This window comes from Chanodichthys erythropterus, chromosome 22 (assembly GCF_024489055.1).
Source record: "Chanodichthys erythropterus isolate Z2021 chromosome 22, ASM2448905v1, whole genome shotgun sequence".
Lineage (NCBI taxonomy): Eukaryota > Metazoa > Chordata > Actinopteri > Cypriniformes > Xenocyprididae > Chanodichthys > Chanodichthys erythropterus.
This window is the reverse complement of record NC_090242.1, coordinates 7,511,431-7,532,182: the sequence shown is the minus strand read 5'-3', so window position 1 is coordinate 7,532,182 and position 20,752 is coordinate 7,511,431. Positions and strand designations below refer to the sequence as shown.

Below are 20,752 nucleotides of genomic sequence, written 5' to 3'. Positions count from 1 at the left end.
GCACATTTATCTATAGGTAAACATTAAAGAGAATGGACTAAAGTTGCGACTTACATGTTTCAAGTGATAAGCCATATTTGAGGTCGATAAATGATAGGTGAATGTTTGGATTTCCTGCAGTTAATGATCTGTGCCTCTAGGACTGCGTGACCTCGCCACTTCCTGTGGAGATTTTTTTTTTCTGCGACTAACCGATTAATAAAATCCTGGTCGACCAAGCCTCTTCAAGTTGACTAACGGTTAGTCGACTATTAGGGGGCAGCCCTAAAATTAACTACATGTACTTACTATAGAGTTACAGTTAGGGTTATTTACCTGTAATTATGCATAATTTACTGTTATTACATAGTAAGTACATGTAATAACATGTAATAAGTCACCTTAAAATAAAGTGTTAACGACATTTTTTTTCATAGGAAAAAAAAAACGTTTAAATGTGTCAAAGAAGAGTTTAAGGGATAAAATGATTGACTACAGGGGGACTTTATAGCAACGCTTACTTTAAAATTGGAAGGCTACATGCTGTTTTACTGTATTTTTTTACTTATATTTTTAATTGTCATTAATGGGATTAGGCTAAGGATTTTTTCTGCCAGTGGTTAAAGTTTTTACTTGCCCTGCCAAAAATAATAAAGTAAAAGAAAAGAAAAGGAAAGAAAATTGGCCTATAAAATAAGCCAAGTTATTGTTTTTGTTGTTTTTGATACCTTTAACCTTAATAAATAAGGTGACGCCAAAAGCTACTACATTAACTCACTTAATTTTTTAAATACTGTTAGACGGGTAAACAGTAAGTAATAAAATAGGAACAAATAATCTAATTACAAGTAAAAGCACAAAGAAATACAACTAAATAAACAAATGAAATAAACAGTGCTTTTCAGGTTATGTAGGCTTGAACAGGGGATTTCCAGGTACAGAAATTGTAATCTAATGTATAACTATATAACTATAGATTAAACTTTATTAAAGTTAATCAGTCAAGAGCAGTTATGCATAAATAATGTTTTGAAATGTTGAAAATATAAAACGTTAAATACTGTTTTTGAAATTATTTATAAAATGAAAAGACACTTTAAATGTGAAATTAAATCCACCAGTGGGTGGCAGCAAGTCCCTGTTAATGAGCGAGTCATTGAGATTCAACAGATTCATTCAAATGGCTGATTCATTCAGGAAGTGTTGCTCAGAGACCCAAAACAATGCTGTTTGGAACCATTTCATTGGTGAAATAGAGCGAAACAAGAGATTTGGTGTCTAAAATGTAAGTCACTTAATATAAACCGCTTGTTTATTAAACTGTATGTACTTTACTATGGTACCAAAACTGTTACAGAGAACGATGTAATTTTTCTGGTATTGGCACAGACTACTGAAATTTTGGTATCGTTACAACCCTACTAGCATGTGCTACAGCTAATGTGTGGAAAAAGTAAACATCAATCCATACCTTTAGGTAAGAGCCATAGTATTTGGTGACATGGGGACTATCACACTGGCTGAGTACGGTGATCTCCTGTTGGATGTCTTCGATTTCGTCTTCCGCTTCCTCAAGATCGATGGTTTTGATGGCCACAACATTTTGAGAGCGGCGGTCGATGCCTTTAAACACCTCACCGAACGAGCCCTTCCCGATGCGTTCTAGTTTAGTGAACAGCTCCTCAGGGTCTGTTCGACTGTTCTGGAAGACAAAGGTTACAGAGTTAGTCTGAGTTGGCTAGGTTAGATAAATAGGTATAAACAAAGACACTTAATGTATCTCAGGTAAGTTCGCAGAAATCGCATACTTGTGCTATCTGGGATCCATGTTTATAGTTAGAAAATATTGACTAATAACTAAATGTGTATTTAGAAACTGATTTAATAGAAGATTTCTCACTTTCTATGAATCATGTGTTTTGTTCAGCTGCTTTAATATGTTCCTCCAGTTTTATAAAAGGCTTAATGGAACAATGAAGATGAAAGACAAGGAGTTTATAAGCGTTTATAACAGAGAGAATGCCAATGCACACTAGGTTAGTCAGTAATATTCATAGAAACTTTGGGAGGGGAGCTCTATGAATCAACATAAAACAGCTGTCCAACTGGTATCAGTTACCTATTGCAGATACTGTTATTTCACTGGATGAGGAAGTGAATCCAACTTATCCAGTCAATGCTGATAAAGATATAAGAAGCACATAGTTGCATATTACAGTTTGTCATTTTAATCATTAAAAGTTTTGTTTTGTTGTTTTGGAATCAGTAGTTTTACTTTCATACCTTACAATATTGGGTTTCATTTTGATATGACAGACTTTGGGGAAAAAAAAAATTCACTTATCGAGCCATTTCACAAGAGGGGCTTTAAAACTACAGTGGGTGAACAGGTTTTGTGCAGAGCTTTCGGCAAATTTTATGAGTTCCCTGCATGCATTTTGGACTATAAGGCCAGAAACATACTTTATGCAATATCATGGATGTCGACAAGAAGCAAACGAGTTTGTTGTGGTACCACAACAAACAACAAACAGTTGATAGATTTGTGCGGTAAACAGTAGGCAGAATTTACAAAAAAAAAGATTATAATGAAAAGTAATGCAAAAACAGCTTAATTCATTATTTAAGGGTGTTTGAGTGGCACAATGGGAAGCAGAGTTTATACTGTTTGTGGTTGCCTGATGTTCTTGTTAAAACTACATACACACACCAGTATAAATTTGTTCATCTGTATAAATATTTGAGGTAGATTCCTCAAATGTGGCTCTGTAGTTTAGCTCCAACCCTGACAAAACTCTGAAAACTTTGAATATCTTGCTCAGGTGTTTATGAATAGGGTTGGAGCTAAACTCTGCAGGGCTGTGGCCCTCAGGACTTGGTTTTGAGGAAGCCTGTATTATATTACAGTACAGTTTCTATCATAGTTATGACAGTGTTTCCTGTGAAACTAATCATCAGCAACACAGAAAAAAAAAAAACAGACCAGAATTGTGAATGTGCATTCAGAGTTTGAGTTGAGTGTGATGAAATAAAACACCAACACATGTGCAAGTCTATCAATGAAGTTGTCCTGTGAGCAACATGAAAAAAAACAGCAACTGATCTTAAAGTTGTTGTGAAATCAAAATTGACTTTGTTAGTGCACATTACTAGTCTTGTGTTGAACAATTAATACATGCAAGGTAATAAACAGGGGGTAGTAATCTTTAATCAAAATCTAGAAAAAACTGCATAAATCAGTTTTAAAAATGGTGTTTTGAAAATTACAAGTGATCTAGGCCCTTTATACAGTGCAAGTCTCATTTTCATCCTCATAAAATTCAATATGGCGTCTACCCTGTAAGGTCTATTTTACAAATTACTCATTTGAGCCGTTTCTTTTAATAAATTGTTCTCAGTTAAATCCAATGTCTGCTTCACTTGTCCGTGTTCAGGTATGTCTCAAGGACAGTGCATGTGATGTAATTTTGTGCACAGTGTGTGAGCAGCCAGATTTTTATAACCAAGCAAAAAAACAGAGCATGTGCAAGTTTGTGGAGTACTGCAGTGCAGTCAAAGGTCTCATGCATCAAACACGTCGATCCGCACTCACGGTCAATGCATTTCACTTTGAAAGTCTCAACTGTGCGGAACCTGGAAAACAATATATCTGGGCCTTTTCCGGTTTAAATCAGTCTGACAGCTCCTTCACTGAATTAATTCACTGAGCAATTAGTGAACCTGACTCACTTACTGAACAACGGTTAATTTCAGTGATGTGTCTCGTAATGAAGCAAGCTGAAGGTTCTTGAAGGCTCAAAAAATACTCAAACTCAAGTAAAAAGAGAAAAGCTTCATTGTTTGTATGGGAAAACCCAGTTTAAATCTAGATTAAAGACGCATCTCTTTAGCCAAGCATTCACATAATGCATCTCATACCATTATGAACAGCAGCTACGCTAATTATTCTCAGTTTGCTTTTCTGTTTTACTTCAGGACACCCGTCCCGAAGTGACTAGAGAGGACTTCAGCTTCAGTTTGGATCCAGCCTCTTAAGACTTCAGATGACCAACACCTATGAAGAGACTTTGAAGAAACTCCTGCGAGGACTTCAGAAGACGCAATCATCTGGATCAACATGCACATTACCCAATTTCTATATCCTAATTATTGTTAATATAATTCATTTTTCCAGGAGCTCATTGCTTCTACCTTCAGTTAAACTGCTAACAGTGATTGTAAATTAATTGCCTAAATTAATACATTATTTGCTAACTGCATTCTTTAAATTGTAATGCTGACATGCATTCTCTGTAAAGCTGCTTTGAAATTATATGAAAATGACGTGAAAAGCGCTATACAAATAAATGTGAATTGAATTGTGAAAAAAAAAAGCCAAACATATATGTTATCTATTGTTTTCACCAACATTTTGCCGATCACACTGCCTCTGTCATCTTATCTGTTCTCCGTGTCGGAGGTGATAGCGAGGCTCGGGCAGCTGCTTCATACACACAGCGGACATCGACAGGTGAAAAAAAGGCATAATTCGTGGTGTATAGTGTTTTCCTGACAACTAATGACAGTTTGGAAGAACAAATGCACTCTGTTTCCGCAATTCATGGTTCCAGTACAAATATGAACATGACAGCATGAATTGGTGTACGTTCACAGCTAGCGGGACGCGGCAGACACGAATGTCTAGTTTGTTTTTTTTTTGCATTCACTGCGCTCTTTTTGCATTTTGATCGTTGCGCTCGCATTTTTCAAGTTCGCAGTGTTCAAGTTAAAAGAAGTTCTTAAATTAAAAAAAAAAACAAAAAAAAAAAAAAAAAACACGCCTCTAGAAAAAATAGATTTAGCAGAAGAAATGGCCTGTTGAAGCATCTGTGCCTTTGTTCTAGTAGGGTCTGACTGCTAAGTAGGGTTTGTGATTTTGAGTGTGCACCCTTACTTTACTGAGAAAAGGTCAGGGAAAAATCTGTAGATGGGAAAACTCCATAAAAAGGTTTATTTATTATTCATTCAACATTATTATTATTTTTTGACACTTCAATTTCAGTATCTAAACATTCTTAAAGGATTAGTTCACTTCAGAATTAAAATTGCCTGATAATTTACTCACCCCCATGTCATCCAAGATGTTTATGTCTTTCTTTCTTCAGTGAAAAGAAATTAAGGTTTTTGAGGAAAACATTCCAGGATTTTTCTCCATATAGTGGACTTCACTGGGGTTCAACGGGTTGAAGGTCCAAATGTCAGTTTCAGTGCAGCTTCAAAGAGCTCTACATGATCCCAGATGAGGAATAAGAGTCTAATCTAGAGAAACCATCGCTCATTAAAAAAAAAAAAAAAATACAAATTTATATACTTTTTAATCACAAATGTTCTTCTTGCACTGCTCTGCGATGCGCCACGCATTATGTAATCATGTTGGAAAGTCACGCGTGACGTAGGCGGAAGTACCGATCCAGTGTCTACAAAGTAAACTTGACTAAGTAAAAAAAAAAAAAAAAAAAAAAAAAAAAGGTAAAACAACATTGTTGGGCGATTTTGAAGTTGGAGAAATTGAAATAGAGTTTTTCGTCCTACCGCAGTACATCTGTCTACGTCACACGTGACCTTTCCAACGTGATTACGTAATGCGTGGCGCTTCGCAGAGCAGTGCAAGACGAGCATTTGGGGTTAAAAGGTATATAATTGTTTTTATTTTTTTTTAGAAAATGGCCGATGGTTTCTCTAGATAAGACTCTTATTCCTCGTCTGGGATCATGTAGAGCTCTTTGAAGCTGCACTGAAACTGACATTTGAACCTTCAACCCGTTGAACCCCAGTGAAGTCCACTATATGGAGAAAAATCCTTCAATTCTTTTCAACTGAAGAAAGAAAGACATGAACATCTTAGATGTTCATGAATTTGCATTCCTTAAATTATCAGGAAAGTTTAATTCTGAAGTGAACTAATCTTTTAAGAGTTAAATTCAATGTCATTTGAATGTGTGTGGGCCTACTTGCATTATTATGCTGTTATATTATGATTATATATTTAGTGGAATAAAAATGGTCTTTAAATGACAATAAAATCGCCCAACAAAAAGTAATTATCGTGACAGGCCTAGATCTGACAGCAGCTGTATCACAAATGGCAATGATTTCACAATGCTTTGTCTGTAAATGACAGTTTTATATGGATAAAGTTTTCAAAACACTTACTCATGTGCAATAGCAAGTGGGCGTTGATGCTGTTTCCTATGCAATGACACTAACCAATCATAACAGTGGGCATTTACTGATGAACCTTAAAGGAGCCAAGCCTTCAAAATGGATCATTTCAGACACAGGGGCAGAAAATAATTGTTTTTTATAAGTGCGCCTCAAGAAACATATTAAAATTAAAAATGAAAAAAATCCATGTCATGCTCCTTTAATCGGTTAAAAGAATTTGCATTCCTAATTGTTATCTGTTAAAATTCTAAGAATATCATGATATATTTTTCCTTGTATAACAAATGTAAACAAGTGCAGTCACAGGTTATGTGGTAAAAGATTTTACTTGCTCTGTTGCTCATCTAGTTAAACTTTATATCCAATTAGACTAGTCATCTCCAAAGCGCTTTAGATTCAGTGGAGCAGCAGTGGCAAACTATATCCTGCTTCAGCGCCTGTGTACGGATCTGCGTCCCTCTGATAAACCGCTGTGCACAGACTGGTACGTTATTGACTAAGCTATCTGCATGTTAACAAGCTCACATGTACCCCCACAAGATTTATCAGCTGGATGCATTTCCTCCTCTGACTGCTAGACAAACACATGGCAACAAAGCAGCACCCCTCAGGGCCTGCAGAAATGCATTAGGGATAACGTACCAAATGCACGTGGGTATAAGCTACATGACACAACAAGCTTTTCATCATGAGTCTTCTCCTCTTACGCCGTACCTGTCTAGCTGACTCAGGCGTTAACCACGAGAAACCAGGGCTCGAAACACGTCCTTGCGAGCCACACCCAGACACTACGCCTAAGACAGACACTCCTTCATGCTTCTGGAGCTATTAGCACACCGCTTCTATGAATGGACAATTGCATGGCGTGTTTAAAAGGACGAAACTGCCCTTTAAACCCTAGGAAAACTCATAAAACAAACATTAAAAAGGCCTGCCACAAGTGTTACATTAATGAGCAAAGCCACCTATCTGCTGTGCATAATGATTAACAACACAACCCTCAGTTGTCATAGCAGAGAGGCGTGTTATTCCTGGAGGGAGCACATTGCTTGGCTGTGGTCAGTGACCTTTCTGACCCCCGTCTGCTGGCAGAAAAGGAGTAGAAGTGAACTTCTAATGTGCTACTATGGTTTTTTTGGTTCTGGTTCCAAGCGTATACGAGTGTGAAGTTGTGACAGCGGCCACAACACGGAACCTCATTCACACTTCCTGTGCTGCAAGTAAGACTATTTCTTGCTGTCACACAAAAAGGCTTAAAAGACAGGGATTACATCACTGTCCTAGATCACGGGAAGCAAACGCAGACTCATAAAGAGGGGAAAAAAAAGAGCAAACACGAACACATCTTATACACAAATATCTGCTCCATCATTACACCAGTTGCATTTTAGAGATGTTCAAATATAGTTTGATCCAGTATATATATTATATATATAAATATATATGACACATTTAATAGCCTTATAAGCCTCATATTTATACAACAGTTCTTTCTGGTTCTTGAATCTGATTGGCTGAGAGTGTTCTAGTGATAATATTTTCCATGCTGTAGTAACTATATATAAAGTTTTGTAACATTATAAATGTTTTTTACTGTCACTTTTAAATCAATTTAATGCATCCTTGCTGAATAAAATAATTAATTTCCTCAATTTAAAAATTTTTTTTAAACTTTTGAAAAGACCCCAAACTTTTGAAAGTCACAAAAGCTTTCTATTTCAGATAAACGCTGTTCTTTTGAACTTTCTGTTCATCAAAGAATCCTGAAGAAAATTATACTCAACTGTTTTCAACATTGATAATAATAATAAATGTTTTTGAACAGCAAATCAGCCTATTAGAAAGATCATGTGACACTGAAGACTGATGTAATGATGCTTAAAATTCTGCTTTGAACACAGGAATAAATTACATTTTACAATATATTCACATAGAAAACTTATTTTAAATTTTTTTAATATTTCACAATATTACTTACTTGATTGAAAATACAAAAAAAAAATAAAAAAACAACTAAGTGCAGCCTTGGAGAGTAGAAGAGCATTTTTTTGGAAAAACGGTCAAAATATTACCAATCCCAAACTTTTCAACGGCAAAGTTTAAAACAAGGCTGATATATCCTGTCAGTCAAAAGAGGGGAGAAAAATTGACTGAATTTGTGCTTTGTATAAAGAAAATGATAAAAAAAAACAGTTTGATGTTCAATATTAATAGTACTTATATGAATTAATAACATTCAGAAAGTTAAGATATATTAATTTAATCTTCATTATTTACTTAATATGATTTAATATTCATATTAGTAATGCGTTTGTTTATAACTGATACCAGTGACTCTGAAACAAGTTGATGAAATAGAGAATGAAGCTTTTATTTGCATTTCTTTCAAAATATAATGATTAATTATTAAGTATAATGAAATTCTCATTCATTTAAAAGAAGGTATAAAAGGCAGAATCCTCAAACGATCAGTATCTAGATATATCACTCTGAATTATCGGCGGAGAAATTTAGTATTGGTGCATGTCTAATATATATATATATATAATGTTTTGTAATGTTTTTACTGTCAATTTTGATCAATTTAATGCATCCTTGCTGAATAAAAGTATTAATTTCTTGAATTTCTTAATACAAAAACAAATTCTTATTGACCCCAATCTTTTGAACGGTAGTGTTTAATGTTACAAAACAACATATTAGCACATATTATTCAATATATAGATTTTACTAGTATCACTAAAATCTGTGTCCCATTCACTGAGAGAGACATTACATGACAAATCTGTAATTTTGCATAATTTACAATGCATAATGTTAGTATGTAATTAAAATGAATATCAATAAATAAGAATATCGTTCAATCACACATTATTTATAGTGTGTCACATGTAGTAGACCATTTTTGTGTCGTGGGTAATAGGAGGATTTTCCACCCGGCTAGTATATCAAACCTTTGGGAAGCACCGTTTATATATTATATATATATATTATATATATATATATATATATATATATATATATATATATATATATATATATATACATATATACAGCTATGGAAAAAATTAAGACCACTTAACATTGACTTCTGAACTTGGAGTGGTCTCTTAATTTTTTCCATAGCTGTATATATATATATATATATATATATATATATATATATATATATATATATATATATATATATAAAAGGCTATTAAATTTGTTTATTAAACTATTCCATGCCTTAGTAACTACAGTAAAAGCTGTGTCGTAACTGTGCTGTCATTTCCCATATCAGAATGCCATCAGATTTAATGTGCAAATATCCAGCATACTGTACACTACAAATAATAAAAGGCAGGGGAAAGAAAAAACAGAACTATCTTATTTTGTGTTATTCAACATGAAGCAATTGTTTTTAAAAATGAACAAACACAGTTTCCCAATCTCTGCTTGATAAAACAACAGAGAATCTCACTGAATAGAGAAAAGTATGTCATAACTAAAATAATAAGGCTAAATTATCACAATGCACCACAGGACTTTAAGGAGTTTAAAATAATACCATGATAAATGCGTCCAAAAACACAGTAATACCATAGTACTTTTTAAGCGTTTATATTATGTTGTGAATAACAACAGCAAGTGTTGAAGGACTGACAGAGCCAGTGTAAAGGTGTGCATGGATATGATTCATGAGTGTATTATGCTGAATGCGGATTAGCTGATGATGATGATGATGATGGCCTGTCGTTACCTTTCCACACCAACTCACCTGCATTCCAGGAACTTGAACAGCTACCGGCGACTGAGCCATCTCCACCCGTCCACAGGCAAACTACACACCCAATAAACTCGCGGAGAGACACTTAGAGCTCTTTTCCTCACAATACTCACTATTAAATTATATAAACTACTATATTTACACTATATTTACACTGTTCGTCAAACTCCTCGCGACGCCAAACTCTTGAGCTAGCTGCGCTCTGTTAGCTTTAAAGTCGACACTCGGTAACCATGATTCCTTCCGACTTTTTTGTTGTTTATAATAGATCCAGACGGTCGTCGATGGGTTGTTACACGCTTTTGGTGTGAGTTTGCGCGGAGTTTGTTCTTCAGGAGGTCTTCTCGGACGCCATGACTCGCGCTGCGCTCGCAAAGTTGTTTTGTGCTTCAGCTCTGGCCGTTGGGTGGAGTCGCGCGCTCCGACCGCGAGCACACAGACACTGCGTCACTAACGCTGCTGCCACCATCACAACGAGCTTTCGTCACACACACACTTCTTCATGTTACACAGAGATATACACACACACTGTGTTTGTGAGAACAAGTTTTCCCTTGACCCTCTAGCTCGTTTTATCTGGACTTTTGTGTTTGGGGATGTGAATTGGCGTAAAGCTTGGCGAATAGGAATAAATATTATGTTAATAATAAAGTAAAAGAAGTCTCTTTTAAAATAAAGCATTGAATATACCTAGTAAAACATGTGCTGGAACTGTTTAAAAGGTTAGTTCACCCAAAAATGAAAATTCATTCATTTATTACTCACCCTCATGTCGTTTTACACCCGTAAGACCTTCGTTAATTTTCAGAACACAAATTAAGATATTTTTGATGAAATCCGATGACGGCCTGCATAGGGAGCAATGACATTTCCTCTCTCAAGATCCATTAATGTACTAAAAACACATCTAAATCAGTTCATGTGAGTACAGTGGTTCAATATTAATATTATAAAGCGACAATATTTTTGGTGTACTTTTCAACAATATAGTAATGGGCAGGGGCGGCGCTAGGGGTGGGCTAAGGGGGCTGGAGCCCCGAATGTTTTCCCAAAAGCCCCGAATCTTTCAGGTTTGAGCTTTCTTAACAGTGCTCTCAAAATATAATTTTTCTCTATTAAAGGTCCCGTTCTTCATGATCCCATGTTTCAAACTTTAGTTTGTGTGTAATGTTGTTGTTAGAGTATAAATAAAATCTGTAAAATTTTAAAGCTCAAAGTTCAATGCCAAGCGAGATATTTTATTTAACAGAAGTCGCCTACATCGAACGGCCAGTTTGGACTACATCCCTCTACTTCCTTCTTTAATGACGTCACTAAAACAGTTTGACTAACCTCCGCCCACAGGAATACACAAGAGTTGCGTTTGTAGAGTGTGTTTGTCTTCATGTGGTCGAAATGGTGTTATTTTCATCCCGCAGTCCAATCACTTTTGTTTGGCCTTCCCAGGGACGCTGTACTTAGAGATCAATGGTTACAATTTATGTTTAACTCATTCCCGAAAATTATAATTGTGGTATCCTTACTGCAATAGTTAATGTTGGACTGCAGTGCACATAATGGCCACCAGAGGGGACTATGTTTATGTATATGGCTGTTTTCCGTACGAGGTACTCTTCTGAGTGAGTGCTAACGTTGTACATTTTCTGTCGCTGCTTGTGGAGATTAAAGAGTTCAGTCTCTCGGGAATTATTGTCTTTTGTGTTCATTCGGCACAACACCACAATAATCCACATGTAAAACTATGTGCAATGACCCTGTGCCGCCGCCACCGTTTTATCATAAACCGAAAATTTAAAACACACAAAGCTTAAATGGTCTCTACGTTATATTTTACCAATGAACTAAAATCGAAACCGTGATATGGCTTTGTGCCTTTATAAAACAGCTAAATTTGCGCACGCGATCAGCTGGTGATCAAAATAAAAGCTCAAGGATTTATCTTTTAAAAATAAATTAGTACAAAAGTGTTGTAATTTCCCTATACTGTTGTATAAAGTTAGTAACTAATAAAATTGTCATTTATTTTAGAGTGCATGTGTTACAATATATGGAAATTGCTGTCATGAATAATTATATAATATTAAAACATTATTATATTATTATTTTATTAATAATTATTTGGCATCCAAAAACAATGTAGACTGAGACTTTATATCACAAAGATGTTTGAGCCCTCTTTAATGTCCAGGTGCAAGTCATGCAGTTTCTTTGTTCAGTGTGCACACTGTATGGCTTAAGCTTTTAAGTTTTTGAGCTCTCAAAGTGCACCAGATTGATGCATTTAACCTTAAAATGTACAAAATTTTCTTCCGGGGGGGCATGCCATCGGACCCCCCTAAAGGAGGTACACCCAACAACCTTTTACAAATTACAGTGCAAAATAATGTACATTTTCTGAACAACAATACCACAACAAAAGCTCCTTTCATGTCAGTAAAGCTGCTAACAGAAAATTAAAATGTCATTGGATAAATATTGATTTGGGCTAAGCCCCGGATGTTTACAATGTCTGGCTCCGCCCCTGGTAATGGGCGATTTCAAAACACTGCTTCAGAGCTTTACGAATCCAATCAGTGGTTCAGAGCGCCAAAGTCACATGATTTCAGCAGTTTAGCCGTTTGCTAAAAGATCCAAGTCACTGATTTGATTCGTAAAGCTCCAAAGCTCATTATTCTATTTTTTTGGCACACCAAAAATATTCTCGTGGCTTTATAATATATTGAACCACTGTACTCACATGAACTGATTTAAATATGTTTTTAGTACATTAATGGATCTTGAGAGAGGAAATGTCATTGCTGGCTATGCAGGCCTCACTGAGCCATCAGGTTTCATCAAAAATATCTTAATTTGTGTTCTGAAGATGAATGAAGGTCTTACGGGTGTGGTACTTTTCATGTATTTACACTTTACAATAAATAAAAGAAGGATTATACAAAAAATTGCATTAAGTTGATTATTGTCTTAAACATAAAACCCCAAAAGAATAAAGATATGAAAAAGAAAAGTTACATTTTGGAAAAATGCATTGAATATACCCAGTAAAACATGTGCTGGAACGGTTTAAATTAGATATTGATTACTCTTGTAATTTCTGTATAGGTGAAAAGGAAACTATTTTTCATTTATTTTTCCATTGTATACATACAAAAATATTTTGGATTGATGTGGAGAATTTAATTAAGAAAAAATTTAACATTGAATTGCAGTAGAGTGGACTTATGGATATAATGATACACTTTAATGATCATGGGATTGAGAAAGAAAAGGCATACTTCATACAATTGTTAATATTAATGGGAAAGTTTCACATTCATAAGATGAAGTGGTTTGACTCCAAGCCAAATTTTTTTTGCTTTAAAAGTGATTTCAAACTGCATTTTTCTGTTTTGCGTAATTGTAAAAGTAAAAAGGCAATTCGAGCTTATAACGTTGTAAGCAGATATGATGTATAAAGTAGCACCCTTTTCCTTTTGTTTGTTATAATTTTGTTCTTGTCCTCTGGCATTGTTATTTCATTTTATTTTAGTTGCTGTATTTGTTTTACTTCAGTGATATATCTCATTGTATTTTTGGTTTATGGCATTAATAAAAAAAAAAAAACATGTACCTTGACATGTAAAAAGCTGATGGTTTGAATCCATTCACTGAATATAAGCTGTAGGAATAGTAAAGTGTAGGGTAAAAAGGCACACCTTAAGAAAAATTGTGCTTTTCACTACTCTCAAAGTGTATGATTGCAGGAAAAATATATATGTTTGTATTGGACATTGATGGAGCAACAGATTTTGTGTGAAAAAAAAATCATAAAGTGGTTAATTTTGTTTAAGTCCTTCGACGATTTAGTCCCTTGGGGTCAGATTGACCCCAAACTTTTACAGAGCGATTGCATAAGGAAATATAAATTTTTGATATGATAATATCTTTTTTTTTTTTATTTACTTCTCATCTATGCATTTCTGCTGTGTTTTAGTGTTTTAGTTTAAACTATTTACTGTAAAAATACTTAACCATGTCATAAATTGCCTTAATGAAAAATTGATTTTTAATAAAAAAAAAAATCACCTTAATGATTAACTTAATTAAATTTAAATTGTATTTGGACATTGCCCTATGTGTTAGGGATAGAATACTACCATCTAGAGGTTTGTGGAAAAACTTTAGGAATTATAGTTAAAGAAAAAAAAGTGCAATGACCACATATGTCCAATAGAGGTCAATAGAGACTGTATGTTTGTGTTTATGTGTGTGTATGAGATAGAAAGTTCGTTCCACTTGTGGTTATGGTCAAGGACCAGACCTTTTTTTACATGTAAAATTTTTCAGATTTAGGCCAGTTTTGTTGATTTTATTTGCCAATTTCTACAGAAATGCCCTCTGTTGCAGTCACACACACGTGTGTGTGTGTGTGTGTGTGTGTGTGTGTGTGTGTGGTTATGGCCTAGGACCAGACCTTTATGAAAATGTAGAACATTTCAGATTTAATCTGGATTTTTTTTTTTTTTGACATTTTTTTTTCCCCATTCATTTTCAGTGTGGGGTCAATCTGACCCCGAAGGACTAAAACAGTGATTTTTTTAGAACAACCGAATCAAGCCCAAATTTTTTTGTGCATGTTTAGATAGATTATTTAGGAGGATTCACAGAGTTTCATGTCCCTGAGATGAAGGGAACACTTTTGAGGAAATGAAGGAAACTGTCAGCGGGGTCAGATTGCCCCAAGAGCTGATTAAGGGTTAAAAAATATTATAAATGTTTGAGGTGGTGAGGGGGCCTTTTACCCCATTTAGTCTTTTTCTTTGATTTACCATGCTTTACCATGCCTCAGAGAAAAACACTATTTTGTGAAGTAGCTAACATAGCATAATCAGATGCAGCTTTATTTTTAGTAACAGTAATACAGCATTTTCTCCATCATACAATACGTTTTAAAATTAATTGCATGTCATTTATCAACACAATCCATCCAGCATTTAATCTGATATTCTAAAATGGATCTATCTTACTGCAGTGTGTAACAGTGTCTCACAGCAGCCGCCGAGCGAACGCACATTATAGTAACATAATGTAACATTATAACATCATTTTCAACAAACTCAAATGTATCTAATATGATAAACAGAGCTGCGTTACCTCATACTCATGACCGGAAAAGCGGAAGCGGCGCCGGCGACTGTGTCATAATAAAAGTCCCGCTGCTCGTGAGGCGTGTGTTGATCAATCGCTCCAGCTCCTCGTTCAGCTCCACAACACTCGCTCCTGCTCTGCTTCATACTACAGTAACATTAATAATCACATCCATGAACATGATTTCTTCCCAACTCCAATCCCTATTCTTTTGCACCGTCCGTTGAGGTGGAGACGACATGTCCCGCTCTCAAACTTGGCATCATCAATCTATGCCTTTGTTTTGAAAAGGCTTCTAGCGACCTCTAGTGGACAAAATTATTACATATTGTACCTTTAAAGGTGCCCTAGAATAAAAAATTAAATTTACCTCGGCATAGTTGAATAAAAGAGTTCAGTACATGGAAATGACATACATTGAGTTTCAAACTCCATTGCTTCCTCCTTGTGTAAATCTCATTTGTTTAAAAAAAAACTCCAAAAAACAGGCGAATCTCAAAATAACACCGACTGTTACGTAACAGTCGGGATCATTATTATGTACGCCCCCGATATTTGCATATGCCAGCCCATGTTCAAGGCATTACACAAGGGCAGCCAGTATTAACGTCTGGATCTGTGCACAGCTGAATCATCAGACTAGGTAAGCAAGCAAGAACAACAGCGAAAAATGGCAGATGGAGCAATAATAACTGACATGATCCATGATATCATGATATTTTTAGTGATATTTGTAAATTGTCTTTCTAACGGTGCATAGCTATATTTATCAGAATGTTGCTTTCTAGGGTACACTTTCTAGTTGACTAATGAGTTTATGGTCACTGAATGTGTTTTTCTGAGGTAAATGTGACGTTACAAGTGTTGTTTACAAGCTGTTTTATTGACGCCTTTCTGAGGTTGAAACACTGATTGAGCGTTTACTCGAGACATGATACAGATTTCAGTAAGTTGTACTGTGTATTTTAACATACCTTCAGATGTTCATGCATGTTTATTTCACTGTAACTGGTATTAAAGCGGAGGAGCGGATGATCACATGCTTCTCTTCAACTGAGGCGCTAAAGCGATCCGTCACGCCACATTAAACAGCGCCAAAACGAATCTCAGAATAATATGGACGTCATTTGAAATCTGAGACTTTGCTTCATATCAAAAGTAACAAAGCACAAAGATTATTGTGATTTATTGGTTGGGACTGAGCTGGACTAAGCTGGCGTGAGCAAGTGTAGGCGGAGCTACTTTGCATATTCATAGAACATGTATAATAAATGAGGTAAGGGTGTAGAGTTACATTCAAGCATGAAGAAATTTTTTTTCACAGGAAAAAAATGTTTAAATATGTCATTTTGGGTTTTGTGGGATAAAGTTAGTGACTACAGGGGGACTTTAAGAAGTTTCAATCAACTAAAATGTTATGGATCTGCCTGGAAGAGGACGTGTGTCTATAGAGTACCTCAGAGATGACGTGTTTTTGTATGCAAAACCTGGAAGCGAGTTAGCATTTTAGGACTTCTGGTTCCATCGCCATAAAGAATGGGTTTTTGCTAAGTCACCTGAAATAAGGTCTGTGGTTAACATAGCCTTTAAATATTTTCACGTTTTGATCTATGACATAAAACACACCAGTTATAACCCGTTTGTGATTTTTCAAACATTTATTGTGTCTTAAAAACGGCGGTTGCTAACAAGTTGCTAAAAGGGACTACTTCCTTTGGCGGGGACTTTAGACATCATCATGACAAACAGGACACTTGGACAGCATTTCTCATGACACAGCAAGCATGTTTTTAAATAAAGTTGTTTTCTAAATAAAGTTTGAGGAAGTTTGCTGGTGGTGACGTTGATCCGCGACTATGGTGTGCTGTAGTCCGTTTATAGCCTACTGTTAGCTTTTTATATCTGACCACTTTATTTAGGCTTCAGAATGTATAAATGTTGTGTTAACTTGTAAAGATTATCTTTATAGACAAAACGTGTAAGTGTCATAACCCTTTGTTAAACACAGAGCTTATTTTTTGCAATTTTCCAAAAGTCTGTGGGAAAAATGAATAGGCTTTCAATCGAGGGAACCCGTGCGCCGCTAACTTCCGGGTTGGCCTACAAAAACACGTCATCCCTGAGGTACTCTATTGTGCAACGTTTACCTCAGTAAGTTAACCGAGTGGATCTCTGAGCTTGTGTGAGTGAGTGGAGGCGGGGCTAATTTGCATATTCATAGAACCATGTATATTGAATGAGGTAAGGGTGTAGAGTTACGTTCAAGCTATTTAAAGGCATGAAAAAAATGTCACAGGAAAAAACATATAAATATGTCATTTTGGTGATCAAAGATGAGTTTTAAGGGATATAATTATTGACTACAGGGGGACTTTAAGAAGTTTCAATCAACTAAAGATGCTACGGATCTGCCTGGAAGAGGACGTGTGTCTATATCGTCCTAATCTATGGGGAGGAGGAACGTTTGAATGGACAAAGACTCTGAGGATCACAGCTGGAGAATTGCAGAGGTTAGTTGAGTTTTGGGGTCAGAAAGAAAAAAAAAAAAAAAAAGCTCAACCAGCACCTACATTACCAAAAGTTGTTTGAGAGGGTTTCAAGAAAAATCCTCCTCGCTCATCCAAAAACAAACTCAATATTCTGTTGTCTGACACTGAAACTTCAAACAGGACCTATGGTCAGATGAAACTAAAAACTATTTTTCTGTTGGAGGTCCTGGACATTTGGTTCAGATACATGGTATTATGGATTCTATCAAATACCAACGGATAACAATAAAATCCTGCCCTCTTCTGCTAGAAATCCAATAATGGGCCGTGGTTCAGGACTGTGTGTGAAGAAACTGGCTAAAGACAAAAGAGCTCATGCTAACCTCATGTTGACACTGATATTCTTGTAGTTTAGGTTTTATAGTGCTTAAGTCAGATAGCTTAGAAGAGTAACAGTTCATGTCACATGACTGAAGTAGAATGAGTTTTAACCCTCCTATTGCAGTCGGGTCCATTCTGACCTGGAAGAGGTACTTTTTTTTTTTAAGTTTTAATACAAAGATGAAATTTTGTAAGAGTTTTAGGACAGTCAAAATACACATCATTTATTTTTGTCAGATTTTTTAAACAAAAAAAATTAAAAAATATGACCCTTTAAAGTAAATTGTTACACCTTTTGTGTTTGGTTCTGCTTTGACCTGAAAGTGAACTGTGGATTAACACATAAAATGATGCGTTTTTTTTTTTTTCTTTATTATTAGTTAGATTGGTCTCAAATTACTTCTGTAAAATACATTTAGCCTCTTTCCTACACTTTCACACATTCTTCCTTCTCACTGCCACTGCATTTTGTTTATAAACATGCAACACACATACACAATTCAAAATTAATAAAAATGATAAAGAAATCAATGTGTTAATGTGTTTGTAGAGCAAAAGTTCACAGACCAAATAGTCTAAATTTGAAAAACAAGAGGTTTTGGAAAAGAAAAGCCCACATTTCACTTTGCTGCCACCTATTGATGAACCATTGCAGCGTGAAAATGAGATTCAAGCTGTTTATCATCATTTTTTTTTTTTATATTAAAGAGTTAGTTCACCCAAAAATTACATTTGTGTCATTAATTACTCACCCTCATGTTGTTCCAAACTCATAAGACCTTCATTCATCTTCAGAACACAAATTAAGATATTTGATGAAATCCGTTTTTTTTTTTTTTTTTTTTTATCTCCCATAGAAAGCAACAAAATTACCACTTTCAAGATCCAGAAAGGTACTAAAGACATTGTTAAAATGGACCATGTGACTGCAGTGGTTCAATCTTAATGTTATGAAGCGCCGAGAATACTTTTTGTGCGCAAAAACAAAAAAATAAATTTATTCAACAATTAAGTAAAAAATGTATGCAAGTAAAACATTTCAGAGTAATATTGATGTTATTTTGGTATATAAAAAGAATATGTAGGTTTCACTAATTTAGACCATTTTGAGCAGTCATGAGTTATAAGTTTCAAAAGAATTTAAGTAAATCCATTGAAGTCAAAGGAGTTCATACTGCTAATTCTCATATGTTCTTATAAATTGAATCTGATATATTCAAATAAAACTTATAAATACTGATAAAAAAATGTCTTTTCTTGCATCACACTAGTTTTTGCAGTATACACTATATTGTCAAAAGTATTGGGACACCCCTAAAATCAGTGAATTCAGGTGTTCCAATCACTTCCATGGCCACAGGTGTATAAAATCAAGCACTAGGCATGCAGACTGCTTCTACACACATTTGTGAAAGAATGGGTCACTCTCAGGAGCTCAGTGAATTCAAGTGTGGTACTGTGATAGGTTTCCACCTGTGCAATAAGTCCATTCGTGAAATTTCCTCACTACTAAATATTCCACGGTCAACTGTTAGTGGTATCATAACAAAGTGGAAGCAATTGGGAACAACAGCAACTCAGCCACGAAGTGGAAGGCCACGTAAAATCACAGAGCGGGGTCAGCGTATGCTGAGGCTCACAGTGCACAGAAGTCACCAACTTTCTGCAGAGTCAATAGCTACAGACCTCCAAACTTCATGTGGCCTTCAGATTAGCTCAAGAACAGTGTGTAGAGAGCTTCATGGAATGGGTTTCCAGCTGCATCCAAGCCTTACATCACCGAGTGCAATGCAAAGCGTGGGATGCAGTGGTGTAAAGCACGCCGTCACTGGACTCTAGAGCAGGAGACGTGTTCTCTGGAGTGACCAATCACGCTTCTCTGTCTGGCAATGGATGAGTTTGGGTTTGGCGGTTTCCAGGAGAACGGTACTTGCCTGACTGCATTGTGGCGAGTGTAAAGTTTGGTGGAGGGGGATTATGGTGTGGGGTTGTTTTTCAGGGGTTGGGCTTGAACCCTTAGTTCCAGTGAAAGGAACTCTTAATGCTTCAGCATACTAAGACATTATGGACAATTTCATGCTCCCAACTTTGTGGGAACAGTTTGGGGATGGCCCCTTCCTGCTCCAACATGACTGCGCACCAGTGCACAAAGCAAGGTCCATAAAGACATGGATGAGCGAGTTTGGTGTGGAGGAACTTGACTGGCCTGACCTCAACCCGATAGATCACCTTTGTGATGAATTAGAGCGGAGACTGTGAGCCAGGCCTTCTCACCAACATCACTGCCTGACCTCACAGATGCGCTTCTAGAAGAATGGTCAAAAATTCCCATAAACACACTCCTAAACCTTGTGGAAAGCCTTCCCAGAAGAGCTGAAGCTGTTGTAGTTGCAAAGGGTGGGCGAACTCCAAAATAAACCCAACGGATGAAGAATGGGATGTTCTTGTGCATGTAAAGGCAGGCATCCCAAAACGTTTGGCAGTATAGTGCATCTTGAAAAATAATTTCTCAATTTTTTTGATTAATATAAAAGGTAAAATAGTAAAAACATGGTAACTTTTGTGCATTCACTCATTAACGAGAAGCAACTGATTAGATACAATATGGTTTTAGTCGAAAAATATTAAGTTATGACAAGTTTTACAAGCTTAGCTTCCAAAGGTGTATGTTATATAATGCACTACACTAAATATTTGAGTCTTGAGTGTATCACACCTGTCACAAATGTGATAAATATATGATAATGGATCATTCAGAATAAACAACAAAAAGAAAGGGAGAGATTCACACAGCATTTGCAAG

General features: G+C 35.7%; 1 protein-coding gene across 1 annotated transcript in view; it reads right to left on the bottom strand.

Annotated features, from left to right (window-relative positions):
• Positions 1-10,392, bottom strand: part of stk26 (serine/threonine protein kinase 26) — a 36,485-nt gene extending 26,093 nt beyond the window's left edge. Inside the window, exons 1-2 of the mRNA XM_067375265.1 lie at positions 9,944-10,392; positions 1,451-1,681 (exon numbers count right to left, since the gene is read on the bottom strand). Coding sequence (XP_067231366.1) covers positions 1,451-1,681; positions 9,944-9,985 — 273 coding nt within the window. The 5' untranslated portion in view covers positions 9,986-10,392. The remainder of the gene's footprint in view (positions 1-1,450; positions 1,682-9,943) is intronic.
• Positions 10,393-20,752: the final 10,360 nt, after the last annotated feature.